Raw genomic sequence first — 23,361 nt, 5'->3', positions numbered from 1 at the left:
CTCTCGGCGGAAGTCACGGCACAGCAAGCAGGTAAGTTTTTTCAAAATTATTTTATTTTACACACCATGTGCAAAAGTTTCCGTGCAGTAAATTGGACGGCCTACGCGTTTCGGCTACTCCTAGCCTTCCACTGGACTATATGAATATATATATATATATATATTCACAGAAAAACCATAGGTTTTATGCAGTCAATTTCAAAGGTTTTTTTAAATGATAATTTCTAACTATAAAGTCCCTGAAACCTATGTTTTTTTAAGTGAATTTCAAAAGGTTTTTTAAATGAGGACTTCTAACTATAACATCCCTGAAATCTATGTTTTTTTAAGTGAATTTTAAAGGTTTTTTAAATGATAATTTCTAACTATAACGTCCCTGAAACCTATTTTTTTTAGTGAATTTCTTCATTTTTTTAAAAAAATGATAATTTCTAACTATGCCTACAGAGGTAGGATATGTGAAGAAAGAGGAAGAAAGGTGCATAATGAAGCAAGATAAATGCAGAAAGAGGCAACAGAAGTCCAGAAAGAGGAAGTAAAGTACAGAAAGAAGTAAGATATTTGCATAAAGAACCAACAGAGGTGCAGAAAGAGGACTTGTTTCAAGTCATCCTGTGCCCCCAACTTTTTAATGACTCGTACTGGTGGTAACTGACTCTGAGTAACCAGGCCTGGAGCCTGTGCTATGCTGAAAGACACTTAAAATACAGTGAAAGCACCTACATACACTAGGGTATACTCTGGGTTGGGGTATTCCTGTGATTGGCATGACCTCCCCTGTTTAGCCCTAGTACGTAATAGGGCAGGGGGAATAAAAGTACCTCTAACTCAGGGGTGCAGCAAGAGGCAAGAGAGGTGCAGAAACAGACAGGAAAGGTGCAGAAACAGGGAACAAGGGTGCAGAATGAGGCAAGTGGGGTGCAGAAAGAAGTAAGAGCAGTACAGAAAGAACCAACAGAGGTTCAAAAAGAGGTGAGGAGTGCAGAAAAAGGTAGAAGTGGTGCACAAAGAGGCAAGAGTGTTACAGAAAGAAGCAACAGAGAGGCAGGATGGGTGCTGAATGAAGGAAGAGAAGTGCAGAAAGAACCAACAGAGCTGCTGAAAGAGGCAAGAGATCTGCAGAAAGAAGCAAGAGAGGTGCAGAAAGAAGAAGGAGAAGTGCAGAAACGAGTAACATAGATGCAGAGAGAGGCAAAAAGGGCACAGAAAGACATAAGAGGGATACAGAAAAAGGCAAGAGAGGTACAGAAAGAGGAAAGAAGGGTGCAGAAAGAGGCAAGAGGGGTACAGAAAGAAGCAAATGAGGTGCAGAAAGAGGCAACGGACGTGCAGAAAGAGGGAAGAGAGGTGCCGAACATAGAAGAGATTTGCAGAAAGAGGCAAGAGAAGTGCGGAAAAAGAAAGAAATGTGCACAAAGAAGCAACAGAAATGCAGAAAGAGGCAACAGAGGCGCCGAAGGAAGCAAGAGTGGCTTGCACACCATTAGTACCAATTCAACACTCACTTTTAAGAATAAGTAACAGGTGACCATTCTAGGTTTGCAAAGGGCCTTCCACCACGCTGTAACACTTGTTGCTGCATTTTTGGTAACATGTGAGCCGTTTGAGCTAGAAACAAGCCTTTTTTGTTCAAATCTGCAGATTATGGAGCAGATGATGAATTATGTGGCTAATGCAGAAAATGTATAATTGTGTGAAAGTCGGTGCTGCCAAACAGTCGCATAATTCCAGTGGCCCTGCTCATACCTCTGACTATGTCCACAAGTGCTCCTCAGTGATTCCTTCTTTTTTTGTATCACTGAGTTCATAGTTGAGCTTCTATGGAAATGAGGAAGACTATACCAGAAGTTACAACTCCACAACACAGACTACCATACCACATAATTACTCTCCATAACACATAATCCCACTCCACATAATTCCTATACACTAAATACCACATACTTTCTATCCACATAATTTCACTGCACAACATACCACATAATTCCATTACACACAACGTAAATCCACTCCACTCCAAAAAACATTAGTACAAAACGTTTACGTTTACAACGCCAATAGCTCAAACTCTTGCAAATGCGAAACCTATGACATTGCAAACACTTCTTTAACTAGTAGGCACGCTTGCAGAGTGGTGAAGAAAGGCGCTCAGGAACTCCGCTGCGCAGGATTTACAGGAGGTACCAGAAGGGCTTTTGGGCCCCCATAGTCCCTCAGTAGTAAGGTGGACTTCATCCCTATCACATAGTCTGCTAGGAGGCCCGTTTGCAGAGTGGTGGAGAAAGGGGGCATGGCTTCCGAAGATGTCTTAGCAATCCTACTGTGTGGGACTTACTGGAGGTAACAAGAGGGGTACTTGGTCCCCAAGGACATCCTTTCGGCCAACTACCTCACCTATTACCTCCAGTAAGTATCACATAGTAGGATTGCTAGGTTCTCATAACAGGCCATGCCCCCTTTGCCCACCACTCTGCAAACGGGCTCCCTGGCGAGCTCTTGGATGGGGATTGAAGTCCCCTTCACTGCTGGGGGTCCTTTAGGGGCCAAATGCCTACCTCTTACCTCCAGTAAGCCCTACACAGTGGGATTGCTGAGAGGTGGACACAGGTCACACCTCCTTTCTCCGCCACTCTGTAAACTCACCCCCTGCGGAGTTCTAAGTTGGGGTATTACGTCCCATTGAATACTGAGGGTCCCTGGGGGCCAACTAGCCCACCAGGTACCTCCAGTAAGCGCCACACTGCTGGATTGCAGCGAGTTGGTCTGAGGCACGCCCCCTTTTTACACCACTCTGCAAACGCCCCTCTTGGCGCACTGCTGCTCAGGGGCTGAAGTCCACTTGTGTCCTGAGGTAAAAAAATCCTTAAGCTTGATCCACAAGACCATCACGGATTTAAAGAACACTTTATTTTGACCAAGAAATGACTCAAAGCAAAAACAAATGTCACTAGAGCAGTTCGATTTGTGGTCAAATTAACCCATCACCATCAAAAACAAATCAATGCATTTTGGAAGCTGGTTAACAGGATAAAAATAAACTGCCAAATTGAATATATGGAGATTAGTATCCCCAGGAGGAACTCCTCTAGTGGCCGATGTACAAACTGTTGGCCTGTTCTGTCACTTCTTTCTCCAGAGAACTGAGCTGGAGTCAAAATAAGTATGTTCTCTTGGTGGAGCAAATCACTTCTTATGTCACCTCACAGACTACCTTGGCTCCTGTGGTGCGAGTACCAATGACTGTCTGCGTATAATTCCCAAACGATAATATCTTATACTACTGTTGTTGCAATATACCATTATCTGCCTTTCTGTCCCAGGTCTACAGAAATATCCACTAAGCACACTACTGACTCTTTCTCACTTAAGATCTGAAAAGTGAAGGGTTCATCACCACAGACTCCATGTCACTTAAGGGCTAATTTAACCATTTGTGTTCTTTACTCCGTAAAGCAGGATGGTGGAGGACATTACATCCGCCACCTTGATGCACTTTAGTTCACCACAGGTTGCTTGTGCTCACAGGGGACCCTCCTTATTGATTGTGAGTTTTGTCTTTTATTCTTAATTTTGCATTCACGTTTTATGTGTTGAGGGCATTTATCATTTGTGGTTTTGTGTCATTTTTTGTGATATGTAATCCATACTCCCCCTTCTCCTTCATGTTCGTTAAGCGGCCCTGTTTGAAGGTCATTGGATTTCCTGCTTTATACGTAGGTTTTTGAAAACATAGTTCATTATGTTCATGTGCAGTTTCCACCACTGTCCTTGCTTTTCATTATCTTTTATGTTTCCAGGCATTTTATCTCCCGGTGCGGAATCTATCATTTTGTTTTTGAATCTACATTCTGCATTTACCTCATACTCTCCGCTGTTTACTTCTGACCAGGTTTGTTCTTTTTTATAAAACCCTATATATTGTCCTAATCTTATCCTTGCCCCTATTCTTTGGGTTTTCAGGGCTGTTCTACTATTCTATATGTAGGTTGGCTCTCTTGATTATCTTTTATTGCTCACTGTACGGTGGTCCACATTCATTGATTGGTGTTGGTTTCCCTCACAATCGTTTCTGAGTCTCTTGCTCTTTGCTGACTATTTTAGCGCTTCTCAGATACATGTGTTGCATATTTCATGTATTTTGTGTATAATGCAATTTGTCTGTGTTGTATTTTCTTAGACTTATAGGATGTATTAATGTTCACTCAGTCCATGTCCATGTGTAGGTTAGTTGGTCAACTGTATAGTTATTATCATGCCTGTTCTCCTTATTTCAGGGCTCTTATGTTCTTGCTGAATGTACATATGAATTCTGCTATTTATCATGCGCTTACACTTTTGTACACATTTTTTTTTTAAGCAATGAATTTTGATAATAAGATGAATAAATATTTGTAAAATTAGTTTTTTCTGTGGGGGACATTTTCATATTTAGAGTTATTACCTATCTATAATATTTGCAGTGGGGGTCTTCCCTTTCGTTATTGTAATTTCCCTGGATTGGGCTGTACCCCCAAAACTCATTTTCTCTGGGTCCCTCTTCTGTTTTTTTGCACAGGGGACCCTCCCCCACCCACCCAAAAACAATTTGAGTTTGTTTCTGGAATAACAAAAACCTAATGGCTACAACACTGTAGGAGTTTTCTCCCAGGGTTTGGGGTCATGTTTTTTTTTTGTTTGTGACCACTGGGTTTTAGCTGGCACCCTTGTACCATGGTTTGAGGATGCCTGCATTGTAGGCAGGATTGTTTTGGGGCAGGCAGGGACTCCTTCTTGCACAAAAACAAACTTTTGAGGCTTTTTCCTTTTTCTACCTGTGCTGCAGAAAGCAGTACACATAGAAAGAGGAAAAAACTAACAGAAATAAAGAAATTTCTCCTTATTAATCCTCCCCTGGGTAGCAAAGCATTTTGATGCATTCCCAGGGTAACCATTCATGGTAAATCTGAGAATGCACCAAAATCCATGGGTGGATGTGAGGGAGGGAACACCCTTGCTCCTCTCATGGAACGGCTCCTTGGGGCAGAGTAATGCGAGGAAGCGCAAGTTGCTGCCTTGCGTTACTCCAGATTTACCAAGGCTTGGCTTTGTAAGTATTCACAAATAGAGGGACAATCGCTTTTATACATACGGACTCTTTTCGATGGTAATTCTTGAAACATTCACTAAAATCAGCAAAGAAGCTTTCTTTTGCAAACAACAAAGATGGGTGCATTGTATGTCTTCTGACAGACAAGAACTGAATGAGGACATTCCTTGGAGTGCTTTACGCTCTTGAAAACTCCCTTGGAATAGCATCTTATCACTGCATCACTGACACCTATTGCCCTTCATTTAGACCCAGTACACTACGAAACACTTATATGTGATATTAAATATTGGGGATGCTTTGCATGAGATGGTAATGAAGCTTTATTGTGACCTTTACTCCACTCCAAAATGGCCCCCAAACTTTCCATAGATTACAAAATGGCACAGCATCCTCCTTTTCTTCTCTTTACCATGAGTGGAGGACGCGCCAAACTCATGATGGTTGCCAACAAGATTACCCTTATAAGCTCAACACATAACTGATTAGGTTACTCTCCTATCTGCATTTCACATAGTGCGGGCAGAACAAATATATATCTTCAGTAGCCTCACGTCCGCTCACCATGTATATACTTTTTATTTAAAATAAGGCGGAAGCCCAGGCGGTCGAGTATTTTATTAATTCCACAACCTCCAAAACCCTGTACCTGATTGGGGTTGTTTCCATAGCCTTCAGATGTAGAAACTGAAGGCTGCTCATGTTAGGGTTCCCACTCCAAGATGGCGCCCGCAGTATAGAGAATAGCACAATGGCTGTCCTCACTCACGCGAGCGGTCCAGCAGCAGCTGGTAGCAATCAGGAGTTAACGAGGAGGAGCAGCGGGTATTTAAACCAGGCTTTTTCACTACACCATACCTCCCGGTCCAGGCAGCAGTGGGTAGGTCCTTGGACACATTGCGTACTACGCAAATGTGAGTACTATGTAAACCTTTATGGTCTGTTGATGTTCTGCACTCCCAACCCCTGTTAAAGGGTTCCCAGACAGTTTAAAACATTTACAACATTCAAGTAGGTAGACATTCCCTACCTCCTCTCCCTTTTTTGTTTCTTTAGCCCAACATCAGCAACAAATATGAAACTTGTGTAGTTCCGCCATAACTGGGATCACTTTTTAATGCTGTGGGCAATGTTAATGCACTACCCCTGAATGATGTGCACTTCTTTATGTGCCAGATAGCGTGATGTAGGAGCATGTCAGTATATGTTCTAAGGAGGCCCACATATCTAATCCACTAGTTTATCCAATTAAAACACTATTAACTTTGCAACCCGGCAGCTTTTAACTGTTCCTTTTTATCTGCATACCCTGCAGCACATGGGGAAGTTCCTCATACCTTGACCTGCCTGGGATTGATGAAGCAGTAGTATATCCCAATTAGGGTGAGTCTTGTGCTCTTTCTGAAGTTTTTGTTTTTTAATACACTGATTTGGTTACTACACACATGAGCAATAACATGACCACTTCAATATTTGGCACCTGGTGTTATTATGCCTGTAACACCTCACCACTGTGTGCTGTGATTTAGACACACAGGGAATAGGACAGTAGTGTTTGATACTTGTGATATTTTTTTGACATCATACATTAATATGTGATTTTCTCTCCATAATAGGTAGAACCAGTACTACCAGCCATTAGACAGAGTAAGTCATGGTGGCTTAAATCCTAAACTTTAATTCATTATTGTTTTCCAGTCCACCTAATGTAGATTGTTTTTAACTTTAGGTCCAGACGAATCGCCTCTAGACTTGAAGAATTGTGAAGAAACATTTTGACCAACCACACGGAAGAGCGCCACACCTGAGACATTAACTTAGCATTGCGCCTTTCCTCTTTATTTTAATCAGGGTAGGAGACCCCACAATTATAGTTATTTTGGCTGGTACTCCCAATCCTGTTTTAACTCACTTAAACATCACACACCACTTATTCATCTACACTCACTAAATCTCTCACCCCCACGGCACAGCAGGCCCAGAAAGCTAGACCTGCTCACCCTCTTGTACCCAGGACAAAGAAGTGGACTCCAAGGGTCATATGGCTGACCTGCTGTTCAAGCTACAGGGAGGCAACAAGCTCCAAGAGGCCTTTCCTGCACCTGCCCAGCTGATCAGTGGCAACTGGACCTCAACTGGGCTCTGCCAGTCACATTGTGAATTTCTAAGTGCCTCCCCTGAGGTCTTGTGGGGCTTCAGAAGTGTACTTCTGTGGGGGGATTGAAACTTAAAAGACTAAAGTCAGAAAATAAAATATTTCACCATAACAAACCAGGTTAGAGTATCCAACCCACACTCAATCACGGTCAGCAGCAAATTGCGCCTGGGTCTTGTTCTACCTCAACCACTGACAATCATTGGTATGTTGTGCTTTTTGGGTCAATTTATACTTAAAACTTTAGAAATTCATATATTAGATTTTTGTAATTTTGTTTTTATTACATTTTACACCATTTTTTTAATTCTGGTATCTTTATTGTTTTACATTTCATTTTTATTACTGATTTAGTTCTGCATAAATACTTTAAACATTGCCTCTAAGTAATGCCTGTCTGCCTTGTGCCTTATCTACCGGAGAGCTGAGCTCATTTAATTTCTGACTTCAGTGTTTCACCCTGTCAAGTCCTGTGATTTTTCCGTGAGATAGGTACTTACCCCCTCCTAATCCAATGTCTTACAGTGTTCCAGTGGTGAGCCACAAGACATGAAAAGGAATGCCCATCTGACATGAAAAGATGGACACAGGGTTGTGGGATAGAATGAAAGTGGAGGATCTGTGGATTCTAACTGGACTATGCCACCACCCTACCACAACAACCCTACTATAACAATCTTGCCAAAACTACCCTACCACCACCACAACACTACCCCACCACCACACTACCACAATCACCCTGCCGTTACCACCCTACCACCACCCCCAACACAACACAACCACCATCACACTACCACCCTATGAAAAGATATTCTGTTACAGAGGTAATAAGAACCTGCAGTATGGATAGCTCTGTGGGAGTTACATAGGAGTTTAAATATGGATCTCTTACATACAGCTAACCAGTGCATAGCCTTGAGGGTCGGATCTGAGGGAGAGCAGGAGGTCAAGTTAAGAAGCAGGCTGGCTGTGGGATTTTGAATGGTATGAAGTTTTTTCAGTAGAGAATCTGCAATGTCCACGTAAAGAGTAGTACCAAATGGAATTGTAATTCCGGATGCGGAATTTGAGAATTATAGTGACTCCGCATTACTCTTATAACTCAGAGTTCGTGCCAAAATCTGCCAAGCACATCGTGGTGGAAGTTTTTTCCTACTCGAGCAACGCAATGACAATAGGAACAACAGCCCAGCTTGGAATTCAAGCTGGCAAGTGAGATTTGTCATCCCGTATGGCGAATTCCAGTCACTAGGAAGACTTCCAGTGAGATTTTACGAATGTGCGGGATGGTGAGCAGTCACAATCAGTGGACTGCTTCCCAAGTAGAATTTCTACTCAAAAAGCAGCAAAATCAACTCAAAAATTATTTTTTAAGTAGGTTTTGTACCCAAAAGGGCAGTTAAGGTAGGTTTTTTTCATGTCATTTCTTTTTTTAACAGGAAGTAAGTGCCACAGTGACTCTACCTTCCTCACCCTGTCCAAAAGGCTCCTCTCACTGCTTTGTCTATTCCTTGGTCACTTTTCATTTAGATGTGGAGGAAAAGGATCACTCTCTTTGTCTGTAATCCATGCTGCGCATATATATATATACACACACATATATACATAAATATATTGTGCATATATATATATATATACACACATATATATATATATATATACATACATACATATGTATATATATATTTATCTCTCTCTCTCTATATATATATATATATATAAAATCCGATGTTATGTTTTTTGTGAAAAATCAAGCAGGGTAAATAATTTTTCGGTACATTTTTTCTTCAATGGAGAGCACGCATCAGTATTTTTTTTACTGATTTAGTTTTTTCTTGCATTTTTAGATTATATTGCGGGAGGCCTGGAGTTGCAGTAGGAGTCTATTTTGCAGTAATATGTTCTGTGCGCTCTTCGGAGTGCGAACATCGCAATGTGCATTTTCGCCCGTTGACGGAATTTCACGGAAACTTTGAGTTTTTCGGTAACTCCGTGTGATTCCGCGGAGTGAAATTCTGCGAGTTCTGCCCTGGCCTAGGAAAGAGCATTGTCATAATCCATCCGACCAGATATTAGTGCTTGGATGAATTTTGCAGCAGTCAAAAGGAAGCCACTGAAAGATATTGCACAGGATCCCAGGGCTAGTACCGCATTCCGATGTAATTTACTCTTTCATGGAAAGAGAAGTGTCATAGATAATCCCCAGGTTCATAGCCATGTTACTTAGTGGGCGAAGGAGAGGAGCAAAACTTCATGCAGGTTTTCCTCATGACTGACAGGACAGTGGGCAGTGGTGGGCAACTTCTAGGGAAAGCTACATAAAAACTTTATACTTGGGTACAAATGATTAAAATGATGTCCTGGTGATAACAACCGTGAGATTATATCCAGATTTTGAAGTGGGAACCCCTCCTGCATAGGAAACAATTTCAGTAGTTTTCACGAGAGTTGCTTTCTGAACACTATAATAGACACACAGTTATGATTAAGATTTATGATTCAAGGTAAACGTCACCAAAATATGCAAAAATAACCCAACTGTTTGAAGCAGTGTTGACGAAAAAACGGGCGCACCTATTGCTTGTCTAGATGTTGTTTTGATTTCGAAACGTGCTTTTTTATGTTCTCGAGTTTCAGGATGGACATTCTTTGTACTACATCACAGCACGCTAACCTTTCTTTAAACCAAAGCGAAAAATGTTTGAAACCTCAATGACAACACTTCATCTGAGGGCAAGTGTTCATACCCGACCCAACTCGAACAAACGGAATCCTCGGCTACTTGGTTTGAACCCAAACAGGCCTCAATACCATCCTTTGTTAGGACCATTCAGAGCACACCATACACCAGTCCAAAAGTTAGTACCTTGTAAACGACGATGTCACCTGTGTCCTACTTCTAAAAAATGAAATATTTATGGTTATGACTGTTGAACATCTCCACATTTGATTGTTAAACCCGTGATTTAATCTTATAGTTTAACTTCAATTCAGTTTTCTCATCATCATTTTTGAAAAGTAACTCGTGGCTGCCTCGGAAGGGGGGTTACTAGCGATGCCTCAGATAACTGTATCTTTCAACTAATTGCTGTGTCGTGAGTGGGTACTTTTAATTTCTGCACTGTTTTTAATTATTGGGACTGCCGGGGGGCGGAGCTTTGGACACGGAAGGGGATTCTGTTTTACTCACCTCTGCTATTCTTGCTGCTATTCCGATTGGTGGGGACCGTCTGTGCGAGCGGTCCCGCCCTTCCGGCAGTTAGCGGTTTAGTTAAAGGGGGCATAAGGATAAATCCGGATGCAAGCGCAAGCTCGCAGTGTTTCGAAAGTAACTTGTGACTGCCTCGGTAGGGGGGTTACTAGCGATGCCTCAGATAACTGTATCTTTTAACTAATTGCTGTGTCGTGAGAGGTCACTTTTAATTTCTGCACTGTTTTTAATTATTGGGACTGTCGGGGGCGGAGCTTTGGACACGGAAGGGGATTCTGTTTTACTCACCTCTGCTATTCTTGCCGCTATTCCGATTGGCAGGGACCGTCCGTGCGAGCGGTCCCGCCCTTCCGGCAGTTGGCGGTTTAGTTGGAGGGGGCATATGGATAAAATCAGATGCAAACACGAACGCGCGCAGCGGGCGTGCCGAAGGCGCACCAAAGGCAAGCCCGTCTGCACCCATCCGTGCTAAGGACGCGCTCAGCGCTGGTCCTGTAGGAACCCAGTTCAAGTAAGTTGCCCGCTCCGGTACTCGGGGGCTGAACTTCACAGCATAAACAGAAGGGCTAGCTGTAAGGGAGGTCTCGGTTTTGCTGAAACCGCCCCTCCTTTGTCAGATTTTTTGGTTAAAGACCTTCTACCATGTGGGCTGCTGAATTTTCGATCTCTGCCAAAACACAGGACCGAAATTCAGCTACTGTTGGAAGTTCATGAATTGGAAGTGCTGTGCATGACAGAAACCTGGACTCGTCAAGACTGCGAGGTCGACCTTGGTCTGGCCTGCCCCCCTGGCTATAAAATTCTCCATAAGCCAAGACTGGGGGGGAGAGGGGGAGGGGTTGGGTTGATCTATACAGAGTCCCTGAACCTGGCTACCATTGATATTGACACGGTTGCAGAGGTTGAACTCCTTGGGTTACAATTAAGAGTGCTTTAGGCCAGTCCCTGACAGGGATCATTTGTTATCTTCCTCCAGGTTCTTTTTGTGCACCGCTCCAGCAACTCCTATTGGAAATTTTTACCAATATGGCTGCCACACACTGGAGACTGCTGATCTTGGGCGATTTTAATCTTTGGCTGAATGGGCCCCTTGACATAGGCCTGGCCAACATTACTCAATCTTGTGCGGGGCTGGGTCTTCGTCAACAAGTATCCTTAGCCACTCAATTGGGGGGACATATGCTGGATCTTATTTTTGCGGAAGATGATCAGGTGTACATTGGGGAAGTTCTGCCCATGGACTGGACTGACCATTTTTTGGTCAAATTCTATTTGAACATGGCCAATTTGGACAAGCGGGAAGGCAATCGGGTGAGCGAATTTGTAGGCAGGGTTTGGAGGGCTCCTATGCGGAAGAGAGGTCCTGATGGGGTGTTCTCATCGGAAGACTGTTTCTCCCCGGAGGCCCAAGTAGAGGAGAACTATGCCGCCCTGAGCAGGAAAATCACCTTGACTCTTGACTCTCTTGCGCCTCTTAAGCACCTCCAGAGCAGGGGGAGACCCTCTGCCCCTTGGTTTAGTGAGGAACTAAAAAACGTAAAACTCGAGTGTAAACAGGCTGGGAGGAGTTTGAGGCGTGGCTTTTTAGATGAGGACAAGAGGTTATGGAGAAAAAAAATTATAGAATATAGAAAGGTCATTAATAGGTCGAAAGCCGACTATTTTGCCTCCCTGATACTTAAGGCTCCAAATAGCTCACGCAGTATCTTTAACATTCTTAACAGCTTGACCAACCCAGACTGCTTTAAAAATGAGTTTCTTCCTTCTCAAGTGCTCTGTGATAACCTTGCCGGCTTTTTTCACAATAAAGTTGACAACATTATTGAGGAGCTGGGGACGGCATCTTACCCCTCTGAGGGGGCGAACGTTTTGTCATCTGCCATGGAGGACACTGGTGCGATGGTAGCAAGCGTTAGCACGGAGGGAGCTGCCTCTGGTTCTCTCTCTGAGTTTCCTCCCTTGCAGCCGGAAGATTTTTGTAAAATAGTGGACAGTATTGCATCAGGATCTCCCCTGGATCCACTGCTTGTAATATCTGGAAGGAGTTTGGGGCAGAGCTGTTTCCCTCGCTCCGCCTGATTTGCAACCAGTCTCTTACTAGTGGAGTGGTGCCGTTTCAATGGAAGCAGGCACTGGTGACACCACTGCTTAAGAAGCCTTCCCTTGATCCGGAGTGTCTTAAAAATGTTAGACCTATATCCCTCCTTCCTTTTCCTGCTAAAATAGTAGAACGGGTGGTGAGTGGCACGCTGTCTGCATACTTAGAACAAGCTAAGCTCCTGGAGGAGGAGCCGTTTGGGTTTTGGCCGGCTCACGGCAACGAGACGGCCTTGGTGACCATGATGGATGAGCTTCGGGGGCGGGCAGACAGGGGTCAGGCAGCAGTTCAGTGCCTGCGAGACATGTCGCAGTGGTTGAGGGAAAATTCACTACAATTTAATGTAGCTAAAACAAGAGGTGCTTTACTGTGCTATGGGCAAGACTCCCTCTGTGCTGCCCAGTAATTTTTGGCCCCTAGAACCTCCCAACCTTGGCCAGCCTGTTAAGACAGTTCGCAGCCTGGGTGTGACATTTGATTGTAAACTCTCCCTAGAGGCGCATGTCACGAAAGTGGTGGGCTGTTGTTTGGCCATTATTCGCTCTCTTAGGAAGATCTTTTCTCTGTTACCCCATATGGCGCACTCCTTGATAGCACAGAGCACCATACTTAGTTGAGTTGATTACTGCAATGCCTTGCTCTTTGATTCTCCCAAAATTTTATTGGATAGGATGCAGAAGATGCAATCAACCGCAGTTAAGTTGGTACTAGGCTGGTCGAGACGGTCCTCCGCCTCTGGGGCCTTGGTGGAGCTGCATTGGCTCCCTGTGATACAAAGAATTAAGTTTAAATCACTTTGCCTAGTCTTTAAAGCCTTGTACGGAAGGGGTCCTATTTCCCTTCAACGTAAATTTGAATGGTACGTCCCTGGTCGAACTTTGCGTTCATCTGGGGCAAAACTGATAAAAGTCCCCCGTTTTAAAAAAGTCAGAGCGGGGGGTAGATCAATTGGAATCGCTGCTGCAAAGCTCTGGAACACCTTACCTCTTGAGCTGAGACAAATCAGTGATCTCCTGCCATTCAGAAGGAATCTAAAAATATGGTTATTTCCTAAGAACTAGGGCCTAGCTAGAGTAAGTTCTTGCAGAGGAGGTCAGACTGAGTTACGAGCCCCAAGATGCCTGTTAGGTGATAGTGCGCTTTAGAAATGCAATAAATAAAATAATCATTTTCTCAATAAAAAAAATAATTAAAAACGCTCATTAACCTGCAATGCACCTGTTGCCTGTTGCAGATTATTTTGCGCCTTGAAACCTATTCCTGCCTGGCCCTGGAATGTTGTGGTGTATTGAGTTCGATGATGTCAGACGGTATACAATTGACCTGGAGAGCGGGGGATGATGTTATTTAACTGACCTCCCATGAAAGGATGTTATTGGACACATTGCTGTGGATTCCCATTTCCAATTCGTGAGTTTATCATTCTTTTGTATTTTTTTTTTTTTGTAGATACAAAAACTGCTACGTTTCCCTTTTCTGCAGTTATTCTGGTACTATACAATACAATAATTCTGTGTTCATTACAGAACAGGAGGAAAAGGTAGGAAGCAGGGGGAAACCAGCTGTGGACTTTAAGAACGACTTGCCGTTCTGCCTACTACAGACACACACTCAACACTAGAGACTGCCACCCTCAGTGGGTCGCTGTGGGAAACACACAAATGAAATGAAAACATGTTTTTTTTCATTATTTGTGTTTATATTGTTTTTAAAGGAATGGCTTGAAAAGCTTGAGTTGAGGCTGCGATAGTTTTGTGTACTCGCCGTATTTTTAGGAGGTGAGTTAGGTTAGGCTTGTATCAGCCAAAATTATCCATACCACCATGCCTGACCCCCAGGCGGAAACCTTAATTGTCTGGACGTACCGCGGTGCCCGAGCAACCTTGGCCGAAGCCCAGTGTAGCTGTCCTATGCAGCTATAGAGGAGTTTAGCTGTGGTTCACCCCTCGGCCGTCACCTACCCAGCTGGACTTCCGACATTGTTTTCCTCGTTCGCCCGTTGTGTCTTTTTTTTCCGACCCCTACACCTCCTCCCTCCCTGTGATTCTTTTTCTGCCTCCCCTTTTCCAGCCTGACCTTTATGTGTCCCCTGAAGTACTTTATGTTATGCCATGCTTTAATAATCTCATGTAACTATGTTATACTGTATTCCCTTTCTATGTTATGCGACGCTGCAGAAACTGATGTAACTATGTAACAATGTTCTGAAACAATGTCCTACCTCTTGTAAAGCGCTTTGATACCTCTGGGTCTAGCCAGCGCTATATAAAACTTTTCAAATAAAAATAAATAGCTGGATTTTTGGAATGAATATATATAATTCTTTTTAGAAAGATGTTTGCTGCCTAATCTGACATCACAATAACCCAAGATGGGTTGGGCAGTGATAGCCACGCCCACTGCCATGCAGCTGTGATTTTCCAACTTTCAAAGCACACAAAATCATGGTAAAAGTAAGCAGTGCCCAAATGTTTTGAGAATGTCGAAATTGCAAGTAAGCAAAACGGCCACGAGACCTCCGTTTCGAAATGTAATTGTTAATCATTCGTACTGGGGCTCAGTGTGTGGAGAAAAGCCTGAATGGTTCTGGGACACCATACATGCTCTTTCAAAGGAAAATCCTGTGGAATCTCCTAGCAACAGTGACCTCATCCAATCACCAGGGAATACATCCTCCCCCTGTGTCTACTCGGCACGCATTCTCTTTCTGGAGTTTTAGGCATGGTGGGAGTGCCTACAGCTCTTCAGCTGGCAAACATAGAGAGAACACAAATATATGCACAATTTACGTTTTTTTTTGTCTTCTGCCTGTACAACGACATTGACCTGATCTGAGCGTCAAAGAGTACAATCAACATGTGATTCGGTGCTATCCCTGCCAAGGTCACAGACAGCTCTGCTGATCTCAGATAAGTCTCAACTGTACTTCCAAATGGCATTCAGGTGTGTAACTGATGTCCTAGAGTTTGAGCTTGTAGAAAGGGCGCCAAGAGGAGTCTAATGCATAAACCGCTAAAGTATGTGCTCTGAATTCTAAATGAAAACGTCCCACTTTACACAATTGTGTGACCCAGGACAAATCACTGTGTATATCCATTTGCTTCAAATCCATTATCTGTGAAAATAAGATAGAATCATTATAACCCCTATAGAAAAACTGGAATTGAATATTTGATATTCCAAGATGGTAAACTTGCCGTAAGTGCATCATAATGCACTACACCTTGTACTATGTTACAATGGGAGAGGGATTCAATGACATGGGCTTGGACGTAGGGAGACATGTCACTGGAGACGCTGGCTGGCACTAGTGGCGTAACACTAGCCGCCGCAGCCCCCGCGGTGTGGGTGGGAGAGCTCCAAGGGCACCACCCAACACTGTGCACTGGCAGCGGGCCCTGGCCTAAGAGCTCCTGACTGGGTCTGGAGTGTGGGGCGTCCCCAATGTACTTTGCAGGGGGATCCTCTCAAGTTTTGTTAAGCCACTAGGCCCTGGTGCAGAAACTGGATGAAGGAAAGGGAGACACTAGGACATGAATAGAAAGGAAACAATGCACCAGTAGAAAAAGACCAGGGCACCATAAGTAGATTATAAATATAACAGGGAAACATAGACGATGACACATAGACAGAGAGGCCCACACACCACACTGGGATGGGGAACCTAGAAGAGTGACATTAGGCCAAAGGTGTGTAGAAAGCATCACTGGGGCAGGGAAAACAGGAGAGTGACACAGAGGCGAAGGAGGTGTACACAGCAACATTAGGGTAGGGAAACCAGGAAATGACACAGGGGCAAAGAGGCCTACACAGCAACACTGGGGCAGAGAAACCAGAAAATGACACAAGGGCAAAGAGGCCTACACAGCAACACTGGGGCAGGGAACCCAGGAAATGACACAAGGGCAAAGAGGCACACACAGCAACACTGGGGCAGGGAAACCAGGAAATTACACAGGGACAAAGAGGCCTAGGCAGCAACACTGGGTCAGGGAAACTAGGAAATGACACAGGGGCAAAGATGCCATCACAGCATCACTGGAACAGGGAAACCAGGAAATGACACAGGGGCAAAGATGCCTTCACAGCAACACTGGGGCAGGGAACCCAGGAAATGACACAGAGGCAAAGAGGCCTACACAGCCACACTGGGGCAGGGAACCCAGGAAATGACACAGGGGCAAAGAGGCCTACACAGCCACACTGGGGCAGCGAACCCAGGAAATGACACAAGGGCAAAGAGGCATACACAGCAACACTGGGGCAGGGAAACCAGGAAATTACACAGGGACAAAGAGGCCTAGGCAGCAACACTGGGGCAGGGAAACCAGGAAATTACACAGGGACAAAGAGGCCTAGGCAGCAACACTGGGTCAGGGAAACCAGGAAATGACACAGGGGTAACGATGCCATCACAGCATCACTGGAACAGGGAAACCAGGAAATGACACAGGGACAAAGATGCCTTCACAGCAACACTGGGGCAGGGAACCCAGGAAATGACACAGAGGCAAAGAGGCCTACACAGCCACACTGGGGCAGGGAACCCAGGAAATGACACAGGGGCAAAGAGGCCTACACAGCCACACTGGGGCAGCGAACCCGGGAAATGACACAGGGGCAAAGAGGCCTAGACAGCAACACTGGGGCAGGGAAACCAGGAAATGACACAGAGGCAAAGATGCCTTCAGAGCATCACTGGAACAGGGAAACCAGGAAATGACACAGTGGGCAAAGATGCTTTCACAGCATCCCTGGGGCAGGGAAACCAGGAGAGTGACACAGGGGTAAAGATGCCTTCACAGCATCCCTGGGGCAGGGAAACCAGGAGAGTGACACAGGGGTGTGGTCTGTGCACAGCAACACAGTGAAAGGGAAAGGTGAACATTGCAAGATGGAGACCAAGACACTGGTAGAGGAAAAATGTACATCAAAACAAGTAAACACACTCTGTGCTACAAAGACAAGAATCCTAGAGATGGGACGATAAAGACGGGCACTGGAAAACACAAACAAGAATCCTGAAACAGGGAGGAATATGGATACCAGAAAACTGACACTGGAACAGCGACACAAGGACTTTGGAACAGGGAGGTACGAGAATGAGTACTGGAAACGGGAGACATGGATACCAGGACAGGGTGTCAGAGACACAGATGACAGAACAGAGTAAAGGATGCGTGGACAATGGAACTGGGAGACATAGGAAAGGCAGATAGTGGCGCTAGTGGAAGAGGTGTGGCGCCGCGGCCAGGGCGACTGACTCCGGAAGCTGGGGATCACTGTTCGATCCCTGGCACCGGCGGCAGATTAGCCCAGCACCATGTGACTCTGGGTAATAGCTTGCTTAATCTTCCCAACGGCCCCCAGCGCCTAGAGACCCTAACGGGTGATTGTGCGCTTTACAAATGTGGATTATTATTATTATTATATAGACATTTTGATACAAAGTCACTGCCCTGCGAAACTGAAACTAGGATAGGGAGAACTCACACACCCTAACTCCTTATCTTGTCTCCTCCTTTCCTCTTCCTGGCCCCATTGGTGCTTTGAGACATGCTTAGATTGGCATAATGCACAGATAAAATACTCTACATAACCCAACATGGTCAGTAGGACAGAGCGGCGCATTCTTGGGTAGTGCAATACAGAGACTGGGATATGGGAACACGGACAGTGCAAAACAAAATAGACATGGATTTTGGAACATAGATACATGCTTTGGGACAGTGAGGCATAGAGCCACCATCTCAAGAAGACCTAGGGATATGGAGACAAGCAATGAAATATGAACATTGAGACGCAGACACTAGTAGGAAATATAGATACAGGGCAGAGAGACACACACAGTGGGTCAGAGAGAGACGGGGAGCTTGAGGCCAGAGAAATACAGCGAGACGGAGACACTGGGACAACGAGGCATAGAGTTTGGACTCTGGAAGAAGGCAAAGACCTGGGGACAGGAGAAAGGGACATGGACATAGGTACCAGGAAACATAGAGTTTAGAGACTTGAGGTCAGAGAAACATAGGAACTAGGACAGGGAGACACAAGCACCAGGATATATATAGCCACACGGCCAAAAAGGCATGAACACTGAGAAGGGGTCTTATCATCCAGTAAAATAACAAAATGCAGACACCCGCTAAACTACATCACAAAATAAAATGATGGACCACTCACCCCCAGTCACAGATATGGGTTAATGCACCATTATTTTGCTTGTCACGTCACCCCAGTTTGGACCCAGCTATATGCAAATTAGTCTTGACCCGGCTCCCCATGGGAACCCTCCAGCCAGAACTGCTCGCTAAGCACCAATGCAAAAATAACAAATCTTGAACTTTTAAGAAACCAAATTAAACATTATGTAGTAAGAAAGGATAAATTGATAGGCAATGTTGACGAGTTCTAAGGAAGGACTTTGGAATTGGTACACGTTGTTACAAAATGTAGGTTTTCCTACCAGCACATCAGGAATAGAAGTCTGAATCAAGGGCAAAATTGCCAAGGACATGAGGGAATCAAGAGATCTCAAGGTGCCCCATATCAGTTGTGAGTAGTTCTTCCAGCTATCTGGCATAGAGTAACTAGAGATTTACGAGCGACAGTCACAATGCCAGGCATTTTGACTTGTGGGAATTGTGAAAGTTGAATTTTGCCACCCAACCAACTCGATTTGGGTGTCATTCAAGCAAACCGAAGGCTCTGAGAAAGAGTGACTTCTGACCGAGGAGGAAAGGTGATTGGTCAAACTCAGGCATGTTAAATGAGCGTAGCGTTTTCCCCCAAAAAGACAACAAAGCACTTTTCAGCCTGTCCTTTTTAAGCAGTTCATATTTTAGTGGGACAGCGCCAGGACTTCTTGGTAGTGGTTCCATAGCTTTAATTAGGCAGCAGCAACATTTTCCAGCTGGTTTATTGCACTTGTTATGGGCAGTACAAGCACTTCTATGCACGCCTATGTAATGGAAGTCAGTTTAAAATTACAGGACAATATCAACACATATCTGTGCGACTGTAAAACATTTAGTGGGACAGTACCAGCACTTCGCTATAGAACTGTAAAACTTTTAATGCAAAGGTACCAGCACCTTACACAAGGATTATACAACATCTAATGGGACAGTAACAGCACTTCTCAAAAGGACTGTAAACATATAATGGGACAATACCAGCACTTGCCGAAAGGACTTTAAGACATTTAATGGGAGAGTACCAGCAGTTCTCAGAAGAGATATAAGACATTTAATAGGGCAGTACCAGCACTTCACTGTAGGACTTTAGAGGTAAAGTATCAGCATTTCTCAGAAGCATTGTAAGACATTTAAAAGGATGGTACCAGAACATCTCTGTAAGACTGCAACTCTTTCAAAGGCATAGTACCAGCTCCTCTCAGCAGGCATGCTATAGGCTTAAAGTGACAGTACCAGTACGTCTCTGTATGGCTTTTGAAGTTTTATTGAGATGTGCTGTCCAGCAGAGCTGCTGTACTTTTAATTGGCCAGCTTCAACACTTCTCAGCAGGGCCCCTATATTATGCGGGGAGGATCAACATTTTGTAGCAGGGCTGCTAAGCGCTTAATGGGACAGTGCTGCATGTCTCAGCAGAGTTTCTGTGCATTTAATGACAGTACCAGGACTTGTCTGTAGGTATGTAACCCTGGTAATGTGGCAGCATCAGCAATTCTCAGCTAGGTAGCTATAACTTTAAAGGGCCAGTACCATAATTTCTCAGCTGGGTGGGGATACTTGTAATGGAACAGTCAAAAATGCTTCTCAACAGGGCTGCTGCTCTTTTATTTAACCAGCATCAACACTTTTATATGAACAGAATGGCATTCTGAAAAGGTCTACTCAGGGACATAATGCAAAATGACAGCCTCGAATGTAGAATGTGGCGAGGGTGTCATTTGACCCCCTGTACCAGAAATTAATCTGAGAAGTTTTAAGGTATGGGCTAAGTGAGCTCTGACCCAGGGCCCCTGCCTTTCAGGGGCCTCCAATAAAGCCAGCTCTGTTCTACAGAGAGTCTTGCCCAGATGGCCTTTAACAATTTTAAACAGATTGTTTTAAATATCATTTTCCTTTCATTTATTTTTAATGTGGGTGATGTCTATGCAGACATTTTGCAGAGAAATGTTGTGTTAATGTTTCATGAAACATCCATAAAAAAGTTTATTTTATATCGAAACATGGCCTCACATATAAGAAATGGGAGGGGCGTCACAGAGATTATTTGCAATAATGTTATTGAGCTGCTGTTGTGTTATCATATTGAAAACACACATCGCTATCCCTGAATATTAGATTTAACACATTTAGAATTTGGATGAGTCTGCCTGTGCACTGTCAGTGACTTGGCCAAAGAGGGCATGAAAGAGTTGGAACTGGATCATAAATTCAAAGCCATTCTGAAGAGGGGCCCCCAAAATACATTTGGCCCAAGGCCCCCAAAATCCTTAAGATATCCCTGAAATTCATAGGTCTTTGAGTGACTGCAGGCACCACTAAAGGGTGTCTCTGCCCCTATTAACCCCTATGCCCACAGGGGCTGTGAGGGCCTGTGTTATTCCCCTGGGTCTTCTATGTGTTTAACAAAGCATTCCCAGCACTTCGCAGCTGGGTAGAAATGCTATATGTTTAATGAAGAAGTCCCAGCACTTCGTAGCTGGGTAATTATGCTATATGTTTAATGAGCAAGTCCCAGCACTTCGCAGCTAGGTAGTAATGCTAGATGTCTAATGAGGCCTTTCCAGCACTTCGCAGTTGGATAGTAATGCTAGATGTTTAATGAGGACGTCCCAACATTCGCAGCTGGGTAATAATGCTATATTTTTAATGAGGCATTCCCAGTACTTCTCAGTTGGGTAGTAATGCTATATGTTTAATGAGGTATTCCCAGCACTTCGCAGTTGAGCATTAATGCTAGATGTTTAATGAGGATGTCCCAGCACTTCACAACTGGGTAGTAATGGTATATGTTTAATGAGGCAGTCCCAGCACTTCCCAGCTGGGTATTACTGCTTTTAAAGGGGTAGTAGCACATCACAGCTTGGGGGCTGGTCTTTCATTGCGACAGTACCAGTACTTCTCAGCTGAGTACCTATACTTTTAGAGGCACTGCACCAATACGTCTTGGTTTGGTGGCTATGCTTTCAATGGGACAGTACCAGCACTTCACAGCTAGGTAGCTCAGCTTTTTGTGGGTCAGTCGAACCTCTCAGCTTGGTGTCTTTTAATTCAATTGCTAATTAACTATAGTTTAGAGGCACAATATCAGCACGTTCCAGAATGGGTGGCCATGCTTTCAATGGGAAAGTATTAGCACTTCATAGCTGGGTAGCTATGCTTTTGGTGGGGAAGTAACCCATCTCAGCTGGCTGGCTGTTCTCTCAGTGGGTCAGTACCGCACTTAGCAGTGAAGTATCAATATTCCCCGGGGCCTCGGTACCAGAACTTCTCAACCGCGTGACTACGTTTCAAGGCACTTCGCAGCTTTTCTTTGAAAGGCGCATTGCCACTACACCTCAGCTCAGAACCATAATTTCTCATATCGTAAATATTTGCTAGCCATAGGTTAAAATACCATGAGACAGAGCATCTGTGTTAGTATTTTTACATTCAAGGCCCTAGCAACACCCGACAGTTCTAGATACACCTCACATGGGCACTACTTATGCGGCGAGGGTGGGGGAGACACTTACCTGAGCGGAACTTGCTGCGGATCAGCATGGAGCGCTCCGAAGCGAGCAGCGTCATCTTGGCCGGTATTCCAGGCGCACTCCGGGAGAGAGGGTCGTGGAGAGACGTGGCGGCAGCCCCTCGGGTGGCGAGTACGCCAGGTGAGAATAAATCCAGTGGGGGCGCTCGTGCAACAAAGAAAATAAAAATTACAAACTTCTAGCTCCTCGTGCAGCCAGTTTAGATGGAATGGCCTTCTTCTAAAGGCTGCTTCTTTTTAGTGGGTAAGGCCCTCACAGCGAAGAAATGGTCGTACAAACAGATAGTTTCCCCCCTGAAGTGTCTGGTAAAGCAGAGGTGTTTATTGGCTCTGTTGCAGCTCCGTTGTGTTTCTTTTTCCGCTTCCCCTGCGTAGTGTTGAGGTAGTCCGTGTAGGCCTGTCTTGTCGTAGAGGGGAGTCCTGCGGTGTTAGTGCCTTCCCTGCCTTGAGCCCGTGTCTTGTCGATGGCGGTGGGGGTCTCCCAGGCGTAGGCCTCTGTGGCGTGAGGGTGTCCTTGACGTTGGTAGGAGTATTGTCGATGTTGTTGACTTCGTTGTATTTAGGGTCTCACTGTCGCTGGCCTGAGCCTTGTTGGTGTAAAGGGATTACAGAAATTTCAGGTAATGAGGGATGGGAAGAGCAGGTGGGAGAGAGAGAGAGACAGAGACAGAGAGGAGAGCGCCACAGAGAGACAGGAAGAGAGATGACTTAATGGCAAGGGAGGATTCCAGGCATCCGAGCCCTATGTGGGGGGCAGAACCAACCGTCACTAAGTGGGAGAGGCAGCCGGGGACCCCTCTGTCTCATCCTCCACTCTATGTGTCTCTCTCTGGTCCAGACCCCTGTCCCTCCCCCTGCCAGCCCACTCCCTCCTTCATAACCCAGCTGCCCCCAGTCTTCCATGTGCGATAAAATGCCATCTGCTTTGACACTTGACACCCACAGTTAGGAGGCTGGCATGCAGTGCTGGATCAGCAGGGGCCATGCTCGCTCCGCGCAGCCCTCCCAGGCACGGCAGCCCCCAGCAGTGCCCCGGGACAGGCTCACACAAAGGGTGCGTAGTGCCAGCAGCCGCCGCCGGGCCTAG

The 23,361-nt window shown here is 44.9% G+C and overlaps 1 protein-coding gene across 1 annotated transcript in view; it reads right to left on the bottom strand.

The window, feature by feature from the left end:
• The window catches only part of MAMSTR (MEF2 activating motif and SAP domain containing transcriptional regulator), a 226,524-nt gene extending 203,811 nt beyond the window's left edge, over nt 1-22,713 (bottom strand). Inside the window, exon 1 of the mRNA XM_078654933.1 lies at nt 22,258-22,713. Within this exon, the coding sequence (XP_078511059.1) occupies nt 22,258-22,312 (55 nt within the window). The 5' untranslated portion in view covers nt 22,313-22,713. The remainder of the gene's footprint in view (nt 1-22,257) is intronic.
• Between the last annotated feature and the right edge of the window lie 648 nt (nt 22,714-23,361).

The sequence above is a fragment of the Lissotriton helveticus genome, chromosome 7, assembly GCF_964261635.1.
Source record: "Lissotriton helveticus chromosome 7, aLisHel1.1, whole genome shotgun sequence".
Classification (NCBI taxonomy): domain Eukaryota; kingdom Metazoa; phylum Chordata; class Amphibia; order Caudata; family Salamandridae; genus Lissotriton; species Lissotriton helveticus.
The sequence above is the reverse complement of the archived record's forward strand: the minus strand, read 5'-3'. Positions and strand labels throughout refer to the sequence as shown.